At 41.2% G+C, this 10,792-nt stretch overlaps 1 protein-coding gene across 2 annotated transcripts; it reads left to right on the top strand.

Moving 5' to 3' along the window:
* Positions 1-1,148: 1,148 nt before the first annotated feature.
* Positions 1,149-3,887, top strand: LOC147895990 (threonine synthase, chloroplastic-like). 2 transcript variants are annotated; one of them, XM_087382631.1, is made up of 2 exons: positions 1,149-1,215; positions 1,397-3,887. In XM_087382631.1, exon 2 carries the CDS (start codon positions 1,478-1,480, stop codon positions 3,167-3,169), a length of 1,692 nt encoding a protein of 563 aa, XP_087238757.1. In that variant the 5' UTR covers positions 1,149-1,215; positions 1,397-1,477; the 3' UTR covers positions 3,170-3,887. The 2 variants fall into 2 exon arrangements, with proteins under 2 accessions (XP_087238757.1, XP_087238756.1); XM_087382630.1 differs by having other exon boundaries at positions 1,155-1,285.
* Positions 3,888-10,792: the final 6,905 nt, after the last annotated feature.

Raw genomic sequence — 10,792 nt, 5'->3', positions numbered from 1 at the left:
CATTGAACCCTCTTGAGTAGGTCTATAAGCTCGCCAATGTTAAAGGCTAGGAAATTGGTAAAATTTTTGATGGCTGGTCATCAGCGTCACGCTCAAATGTTGAGTTCAAGAGCACCCTTTGGCGACCCCTTTGGCCCCAAAAAGCATTCCTTCTAGTAAGGTCTTTTTTAAAGTTTAATAGCTAACATATCCTCTAAATTTTGGCTTTGAATCCAATGATCCACCTACTAATTTATCTCTAAAGTATTGATAAAAGTTACGTTTTACAAGTCGTCTACCAAATTTAAAATTTAGCACCCTCATGTGCTTTGCTCGTTTTCTATTTGTGGGCATAGGTCAACATGGGATTTGTTAGAAAGATGTGGGCTTTACGGCCAATATGCAAAATTACGATTAGGGCTATTGACATCCAGGTAATATGCCAATATCCTATCCATTCACGAGACTTATTCTCAACGCTTAGAGAAGGGCTCGTTCCCTCGGATTATAACTCTTTGGGGAAGGAAGCATGCCGCCTCCCCGCCCACACTATGTGTGGTTATAATAATTATATATTATATATTATCATACAAATATTTTCGATTCCTCATCGTTCAAAGTTGATTTCTTACAACATTCCTCTCTTTTGATGCATGTTCTCGATGCGAGGGAGCAAGGAAAGCCAAGTTGGACGCAAGATCGAAAAATATCAATACCTCTATTCATATGATTGTAGTCCATGTGTCAATATTGTATAGACTGCAATGAGGATTGGTTACGAGCTCTTGTGAGCGCCACCTTATTCACGGTTGGACTTCAACTCCCAAAACGCACAAACAATATGGGGATTGCCAAATCAATAATAAATCACCACCCTTGACATTTGCAGGGAGGATCGGGTCCTAATGGATGCTGTGACGTGTCTCATGTCCACAATTTTATTCATTCATTTGTTTCTTTAAAATTTTGATAAAATGCTAGGATTTAGGTTCAATTTCGAGTCAAGATCGTTCCATGAGGCTGCCTAGTGCAACCTAATTATTGTTGATGCTCACATGCTATACATAGTGCTTGGCTAATGGGTAATTATTGGAGACCTAAACTGATGCAACATTTTTTGTTTTGGCATTGATTTGATGCAAGCCTTTTTAACTTGGTGGTGAGATGGTACTTTTCTTACACCTTGTCTAAGGTTTTGTTGATCTTGCTCAACTGCTTCAAAGCATCAGCCTTTCAGTTGAATGCAAGCTCTTTTTTTTCTTGCTTGTTTGATCGTAGCTCTGCTCTTCTGACGTTTGCTTCTGGTGTACGTTGCTCGAATGCCGCCTTGTTCTCGATAGATGAGCTGCGATTATTCTAGTTTTCTTCGATTTGGGACGTTGCACAAAGACTTGACATTCTGTTTCGTCCTCTGCAGGCCATTGTTACAAATAGATTTGCTGAGAACTCTTCGACTTGACGGAAAACTTTAGCCTGCGCAAACGTACCTCTCCTAGCCATGGCAGGCGCAGCATTGTGGCAATCTGCCTCGGCGGGGAACAAAACCTTGCAATCATACTCTCCTGCTTCATTTGTGCAGCAAGAAGGGCTCTGTCCTCGCTCTTTGGGCTTGTCCGGATGGGGCACTTGCAAGAGGCCTTGCCTTTCGGCAGCTAGGGTGACTAGGGATCTCAGGTGGAGCGGGAAGGTAGAAGCCACCATCGGTAGCAAGCCTTCTCAAACGGAGCAGAACCCAGCAGATGTGCAGGTCCATGGAGCTCCGTCTTCAGAGTCTCCTTCAACAGGCAAAAAGAAGGGGAAAGACAGCATTAAGGATGAAGCACGTCGGCAAGGAATGTCGGAACCCCCCACCACGTTCTCAGCCAAGTACGTTCCGTTCAGTCCTTATGACCCATGTGATGAAGAATATTCATTGGATGAGATCGTTTACAGGAGCAAGGAGGGGAAACTCCTAGATGTGCAGCACGATATGGGAGCTCTGAAAAAGTTTGATGCGAAGTATTGGAAAACCTTGTTCGATTCTCGTGTAGGGAAAACTACTTGGCCATTTGGATCAGGTGTATGGAGCAAGAAAGAGTGGGTACTACCGGAGCTCGATAATGATGACATTGTGAGTGCTTTCGAGGGAAACTCCAATCTATTCTGGGCCGAGAGATTTGGTAAGGAGATGCTTAAAATGAACGATCTGTGGGTGAAACATTGTGGTATTAGCCACACCGGTAGTTTTAAAGACCTAGGCATGACCGTGCTGGTTAGCCAAGTGAACAGACTCAAGAAATTGAACAAGCGCCTCATTGGTGTCGGCTGTGCATCGACTGGAGATACATCGGCTGCACTCTCAGCCTACTGTGCTGCAGCTGGGATTCCTGCGATCGTTTTCCTTCCTGCGAATAAAATCTCACTTGCCCAGCTGGTGCAACCGATTGCTAATGGAGCAGTTGTCTTAAGCCTTGACACGGATTTTGATGGATGCATGCGGCTTATTAGGGAAGTGACAGAAGAGGTGCCCATTTATTTAGCCAATTCTCTGAATAGCCTTCGATTGGAAGGTCAAAAAACTGCAGCAATAGAGATCTGTCAGCAGTTTGACTGGGAGGTTCCTGACTGGGTTATTGTGCCTGGGGGCAATCTTGGGAACATCTATGCTTTCTACAAAGGTTTTCTAATGTGTAAAGAACTTGGCTTGACAGACCGGACGCCCAGGTTGGTGTGTGCGCAGGCTGCCAATGCAAACCCATTGTATCTCCATTACAAAGCGGGATGGAAAAATTTCAGCCCTGTGAAAGCTAGTCCTACCTTTGCATCTGCTATTCAAATTGGTGACCCAGTATCCATTGATCGTGCAGTATATGCTCTGAAAAACTCTGAAGGCATTGTCGAAGAGGCAACTGAAGAGGAACTTATGGATGCTGCTGCTTTGGCTGATATGACTGGCATGTTTACTTGCCCACACACTGGTGTTGCACTATCTGCCTTGATGAAACTACGAGAGAGGGATGTAATCGGTCCCACCGATCGGACAGTGGTAATAAGCACAGCACATGGATTGAAATTCACTCAGTCAAAGATTGCTTATCATTCAAAAGATATCCCAGAACTACAATCAAAATTTGCAAACCCGCCAGTAGAGGTTAAAGCTGATTTTGGGTCTGTCATGGATGTGCTCAGGCAGAAGCTGTCTTTGACGTAAGGTTGATGGACAGGCAAATGGAAAGAGACCCTTGTTCTGGCTTTGATTTACCTTTGCTTGATCAGCAGAAGCTATTAAAAAGGGTAGACGTCATCAGCTCTGGATTTTTTACATTATTGTATTCCAAGGAGCCATGGTCCTGCCTCACCAGCAAAGGCTTACAGTGGTACAAATTGGCTGGAAGATGTCGTTTTCTGCTCTTTTTCGTTGATCTTTGAGCTTTCTCTGGCTTATCTTGACAGATGAGGACCATTTGAATTACTTAGGCTACACAGGAGTTGTGCATTTTCTGGTTTAACCTTGTTCTGCGATTTTCTCAGCCTTTTTTAAGGTTTTCACCATATGGCTGATGGCTGAGGACCACTTGATATGTGGTTTTTTGTTGAAGTGTACTGTTTCTTCAATTTTGTCAAATTCAGTAGTGCAAAACCTTTAATAACTGTTAAATAGTCCATGTCGCGGAGACAAGTCTTGCCGCTTGATCTCTACCCACATGGCATTCCTTATGTTCTAGTCCGAATCTTAGGCAACATGTGGAGGAACATAAGATGGCATGGAGGGTGCCAAAGTGTACTTGTGGTTAGGTAAATCTAGGTTGCAGCCACTTTGTGATGTCAGTGGCCCTCCTATGGGTGATGGAGTTTATGGTTTTTGGCATGCCATGGGTAGGCCTTAGTGAAGGTTTTGGTTTTGAAATGGGGAAAATATTGTTATTATTTATGCTCTGGTACTCGTTAATTTATGGTTGGTGCACTTGTTGGGTGGAATAATTGTTATTTTGGGTGTTCAAAATTCCCATTGGCTGCTCCCAACCTTGGCAGAGAGTATTGATGATTTGGGGTCCTCTTATATGACTTTTGGGCCATTTTCATTTACTCCTCATTGCACACTCTTAATCTCCTCCTTCGTTTTCACCCTGGGGCCTCCAATTTTATGCTGTCTCTGGGCATTTGACTCACACACATGCAGGCCTAATGAATGATATATATATCATTCACCTTGTCAACTTTGTGGTGACTGTCATGCAGTTGAACTGCACTTTTTGTTTCGTTTTTAGAGGATGATTTGTCCCTGGATTCATATACATACGTAATAACTTCTGGGTCGTTAAGATCCCATTGCATATGCAAAGGTAGGTTCATCATGTTCACAGTAATGTAAAATCCAAGGTTAAGTCAAAAGCTCTTTTGCAGAAGAGGTCCGAGTTTTCTAGGATGGAAGTTTTACATTTGTGGATGATCTGTTTGAAACAGAAAGGTATTTACTTTTTGTAAGATCAGTTAGAGTGTGGTCCACATATAATTCCACGTTGGACCATAAAATGGCTAGCACATTTCTCCCTTCGGTAAATCTTGTATTTTGTGTGCATTACCCAGAAGCAGTTTTTATCTGTGAATGGCTTGAAATCACCTGGGTGTAGTAATTTTCTTTCTTCCTATGAAATGAGTGGAAGGGTGATCCCCATGTAGGTTCATGTGCATGCGGAATTTGAAGTTTGGCTAGTTTATTTCTCATTTTGATGTCCTTCTCTCCATGTGCACTACCTGGGGTCTGGGGAACCATTTACGCCCTATGGTCAACTTCAGGTGTTAGTTCCACCTTTGATTCCTTTTCTTTGGATGCAAGAATCATCAACTGCTGGGAAACATAAACCATTTGAAGTATTTTACGCCGTCTGGTCAGCTTAAGCTGTTACCTCTTCTCATGATTCGTGGCTTTGTGTGAAGATTACTTAACAGTTTGGGGCTCTGCAGGATCAATCTTTCTTAACCAGATCACAAATCTTCATGGTAAAGCTTTCAACAACTTGGTTCTCTTGTTCATCTGTGAAATATAGTGATGAGAGGCTGCCCAACTCTTCCAACTTTAAGTGCCATGTCTTACCTGCGTGCGAATCTCTGATTGATGCCTACTTTGGGAATTAAAATAGCAGGGCTTTATGATCTTCATATGAAGCCTCAATCTGTTGGTTGTTGACAAAAATGCAGAGGAACTCCCCCCAACCCCCACTTCTTTTTAAAAATAGAGGCAAAATTTCCAGGTGTTTTTATTCTGAAAAGGTGGGCAGTAAGCTCAAATTCACAGAATGTGAGCACTGCTCGATTTTACATGTTCTCCCTTGCACAAACCAGCCTTTCTCAGGATATATTGGTCTCATATTCTTGGAACTCCCTAAAAGGTTGATGAAATATTGCGAGTAGTATGACTTGTGCACCCAAATTTTAATGAAAGCTGTTTGATGATCATCTTTCTCTATAATTTGGTTTTATAGCCGCTATAGCTGTCCGTAATTATGTCCCCTAAGTGATGCAACAGAGGTGATTGAAGAGAGCAAGGGGAGGGAGCAATTAATGTAATGTGTGGGGAGGGGGATCATTGAGGGAGGAGGGGGCAATTATCCGGGGGGGGGTGGGGATCCATCATTCATGGGAGGGAAGAGATATTCATAAGAGGGTGTGAACTGGTATAGAGCATATAGTCTATGGAGAAAAGCCAAGGTGGTAGGGGCGTTAATAACGAGAGGGTGAAGTCTATACTGAGGGGTATGGTTGAAATGGGGAATGGTTAGTAATCGTTTGGTTGTGAAAAATAAACACATGGAATTTATTTATTTTTTTGTACTCTTTTGGCATTCCTTACGTGTAGACATTGCCACTGCTTCTGCTGGCCCTGCTGCTGCATTCAATTTCAATCGATGCAGCTTCAATTCCCCCCCAACTCCATCCCTCTCAAAAGAAGAATGTGGTCAGGGCAGCCATGTAGATTAAAACTCCTTTATTGACATTTTGAGAATGTCAAATCACTTGTGCTAGAGCCCTGCACTCGTAGCAACTTTGATGACGGTCCACGTGGGAAGAGCTTGTTGTGGAACATAGCCATGGAGCCAAGGGGTAGAAGCTTGATGCACTGTGCCAAAAAGACATCTTAGTCAATGGGCTCAAAGGCATTTCAAGCATTCATATAGTTCCATTGCAAAACCATTCCAAGCCATTAGAATAAGTTCAAAAGGGGGAGTGCAGACACCTACCACAGACTTTGCATCTAGCATTGTGCCTCTCTCATCTCCAACATAAATAGACCTCTCATTGATGGGCTCGTCTTCTTTGTGCGAGGTGGATGTTTCATTAAGCGTAGAGCTAGTAGCAAGTTGTAGGCTCTTCACCCTTCGATGTTGCCATTGTTGCACTCACGAAATGATAAGCATCTTCGTGCTATGACCCCAAAAAGATCTTTGATGCTGGTGTTGACGTCAAATCCATAATACACAACGAATCAAAAAGGGTCTTAATGTCATGGAGGAACAAATATTCTTGTCTATAGATAATGAGTGGGGGTAGTGGCTATATTTCAAAATATTTAAGGTGGAGGGCATGTACTCTTATGGAAGTTTTATCGGAGGCCAAATTCCATTAATGTGAGGAATTTTCTACATTGCTTTCCTATCGCATGCAAATATAATACATTTGTGCAAGAAGAAGGAAATTGAGTGACAATGCTCACAAGGATTGAAGTATGCCAGCTAAACACCTCAAGCAAGAAGCATGGCAAATGGAAACAAGCACAAGAAAAAAAAACAACAAATAACATAAGATTGATAGTAAATAGGACACCATGCAATAGAGTTACAAGCAAAGAAAAAAAAAACAGGCCACCATGCAGAGTTACAAGCGAAGCAAAAAAAAAGAGCAAATCAAATAAGAGTGACAATAGATAGACCAACAATGCAGATTTACTACAAGGTTACAAGCCCACATCAAATAAGAGTGACAATAAAAAGACCAACAATGTAGATTTACTACAGGGTTACAAGCCCACAGTATATCTCCCCACAATCCTCTTACTCTAGTGAGCTCATAGCTCTAGCCTCCTCTCTCCCCATAGACTCTCCATAGTGTGTTCAATGATACTCCTTTCCTTTGTTGTTTTTGTGTATTCATTCACCCTTGCCACAATCCCAACATTTCTCGTATCGACTACAAGAATCTTCCAACTCCCATTGGTAGCTGCAATGGCTCCTTACTTTTGCAAGCCACATTGTTCTTAGTGCTTTTCCATTTGATTCTACAACATCATAATCGCTACATGGGACTCCTTTGCAAGCCTTCAAAGGCTCCAAGATGATCGGCTCCTTCCCATGGTTCATTGCTTTTGCATGGATGCTCTACCTCTGGATGAACCCAAAGCTCCATAATTGGATTCAATGGTCTTAGTGGTCCCTCTCTTGGTGGCTTGCGTGCTCTAATCCCCTCTTATACACCTATACGATAGGAGGTCACCAACCTAAGGGATAGAAGGTCACTAACCTAAGACATCAAAGCCCACTAGTCCTCAGTAGAAATGGGAGCCCACAAGTCACAAGAGGGAATTAGAGCACGCAAGTCACTAGGAGTGACTAGGGCCACTAAGACCATTGAATCCAAATATGGAGCTTTGGGTTCATCTAGAGGTCGAGCATCCAATGCCAAAATGGGAAGGAGCCGATCATCTTGGAGCCTTTGAGGGCTCGCAAAGGAGTCCCATGTAGTGATTATGATGATGTAGAATCAGATGGAAAAGCTCTAAGAACAACGTGGTCTGTGCATCCATTGAATCTCGATGAATCCAAAGGGGTACATCTATGTAATGCTATGGATGCAAGTGGCTATTTTGTTTAGCTTTTTTCTATAAAGATAACATTAAAATAAGGCATTTAGGGTATGTATGATTGAGTTATGCTTGAAATGACACCATAGCTTAAAAAAATGTGTATGGAGCTGCCTATAAATCCATGAATGGTTTAGAGCTACTTATAAATCTGTGAATCCTTCTTTCACATTTATGGTAATGCACATGTACACCTCTTCTATAGTCTAGAGCTACCAGTAAATCTTGGTGATGGTATGGAGCTGCTTGTAAATCCAACTACATGTGATGAAGCATAGACGTCTTGGATGAAATGCAAAATGAACCCAGGAAAGAGCGTACAGTTGTCAATGATGGTGATCTTGAATCACTATTATGTTGGGATGGAAATAATGGTAGGAATCCAAGGAGGTCAAAAGAGCCAATAGGAATTCTTGGATGTACACAAGTACGCATTAGAATTTCGGTTCCATGAGTTCATAGATGGTCATGATGCTACATAGCATCAGCCTAGACTTGCCAATGTCACTCTTGTAAAGTGATGTTATATATTTGGGCAAGTTTAGAAAGATTAAAGATCCTTAGTATTCTATTCTGAAATGTGGCATTGATTTTTAATATGCATCATTAATGTTGTTTTATCATGATACAAATGGACATAAGCTTGGACAAAAACTTTAGATACAAGACCCCCAAAAAAGAACTTTTATTGGGTAGTCCAAGGGTGATCCAAGGGTGGGTTCAATAAATTTGTGACATGGTATCATAGCCTATGCACAAAGATCGCATAGTTTGCTTTGATACTAGAATGAAGGATTTCTCCTAGATCGAGAAAGCATAGTGTTCAGTTAAGTATAACGGAGTTTTGTTCAGTTGAGAAATGGAGTTTGCTGACTCAACAAAGTTTAGCTCTTGAGAGGGCTATCAAATTGCCCATCCCCAACATTGGGGAAACTGAAAGTTTGATAGATCTAATTACCCAATGTGGAAGAGGAAGGTCTAGAGTCACCTTGTTGTTAGAGGAGTTGAGAAAATCACTATTAAATTAGAGATGAGACTCAAGGACATTCAAAATGCTACCAAAATAGTGACCATTGTAGAGTAGTAGATCCAACCACCAACCACGATTGGATAGTGCAAGATGCACAGGCCCTAGCCATGATCATCAAGATTATGATGGATGTTGAGGCAAATAATATCAGCATCCATTCCTGTAGTGGCCACGAGCCAAGCAACAAAAAAATTAGAGTTGCTTCAGTCTAACATTTGTGGGCCGATGATGCCTAGCCAGATCAGTGTACTTCTTCATATTTTGTGGGCCAATGCCCATGAGGTCCCTAGCCTAGTATACTTCCTCATATTCATTTATGGCTTTAATCATATGATGTGGATTTATACATTGTCAAAGATATCTAAGGCCTTCCAAAAATTTCAAGGAATGAAGGAAAAAGGTAGAACATGAGCTAGGCTAGAGCTAAAGGCATTTCAAATTGGCAAAGAAGGGGAGTTTATGTTGATAGAATTTAATAGGTTCTATAGATAGAATGGAATCAAGAAGTAGCTGATGATACCTAAGTCATCCAAGAATAATGGGATAGCGAAAAGGACAAATAGACAATGGGTGATGGGGTGGAGTATGCTAAAAGAAAAGAATCTTCAATGATCATTCTAGGAAAAGGCAAGCAATGTAGCTATAAGAATCTTCAATGATCATTCTAGGCAAAGGCAGTTGAGAGGAAGATCCCACTCGAGGAATTTTCTAGAAATAAGCCCATCATCAAGCATCTTAGAGTATTTGGATCTAAGGCTTGGGTCCATTATATAATGACAGGTACACAAAGGGACTCGAAGTGCATGTTCATTAATCACAATAAAGAATCTAAGGCCTAGCAAATGTTTGACCCAGTAACATCCTTGAGATCACATTACAATGTAGAGCTAATTCCAGTACCTAGGATCAAGAGACACAAAGCTAGATCTAGAGAATTGAAAATTTTCAACAACAGATAAAGGAATTGCTTCGATGGTATGAAGACACTTGAAGGCTCTATGAAGTCCATCTCAAAGAATAGTTCCAAAGGGTATGAAGGTCGAGGTAGATTCAAACTATGCCTCTAGTAAGCTATGGTTTGATGTCTTAGGTCAAGTTAATCCAAGGACCCAAGGTCCTTGAAGAGACAAGGGACAATTAGGAATTTCAATCCATAATGGAAATGGAAAAGGACTTTATTAAGAGGAACCAGATTGGGAATTGGTTCATAAACTAGCCAAGCAAAAGGTCATAGGGAATAAGTGGATGTACAAAGTCAAGTATAATTCTAGTGGCATGCTTGCTAGGGCCTAGAGCTTACATGTAGATGAAATGATGAAGAGGTGCACATGGTCACCTCTAGCCAAGATTGCTTTGATTCCAAGCCCTCATGGTGGGAACTAAGAAAGTATTCTTTCTTGACTCTGTGTGAAGAATTTTGGAATTCAATGCAATACATAGGCACATGTCTAACTGCAAAACTTTTATATTATTTACAAATGCACAAACTCTAGACAATTAGACATTCTTATCTTGATGATCCTGCATACATGTTGAATATTACACATGATCATGCTATCACATGGACAAAGGACCATTTGTAAATCTTCATATGTTTTTTTCATTATCCACTTAATACAAGGATAATTTGTCATCCTATTGAATTCTCACTCTCAAACTTGAGCGATTGTATTGATGTTCTATCAATAATTCGTGATTAGCACATTCACATGATGCTTATTCTGGATGCCACACTCGTTCTCTCTTTGCATGCATCTAATTGTGGGCCCTTCTGTCATTTTTGCAGAGGCACATACTCTTCTTCTAAATCAATATGGAGATAGTAAAGTCTCTTCTTGTTAGATTTCTTTTTGTGGTGTGGTTGGATGTTACCATGTTTTTTAACAATGTTGCTTTACATTTTTATTAACAAACTATTAACAATGGACTTATGCAATACATCCATCTAA

The sequence above is a fragment of the Dipteris shenzhenensis genome, chromosome 12 (assembly GCF_047967505.1).
Source record: "Dipteris shenzhenensis isolate YYH24624 ecotype China chromosome 12, Dip_SZ_1.0, whole genome shotgun sequence".
Classification (NCBI taxonomy): Eukaryota; Viridiplantae; Streptophyta; class Polypodiopsida; order Gleicheniales; family Dipteridaceae; genus Dipteris; species Dipteris shenzhenensis.
The sequence above is the reverse complement of the archived record's forward strand: the minus strand, read 5'-3'. Positions and strand labels throughout refer to the sequence as shown.

Bases quoted from the DNA above. Each gene is read 5' to 3' on its own strand.
- LOC147895990 (XM_087382631.1), top strand. From the start codon at position 1,478: ATGGCAGGCGCAGCATTGTGGCAATCTGCCTCGGCGGGGAACAAAACC.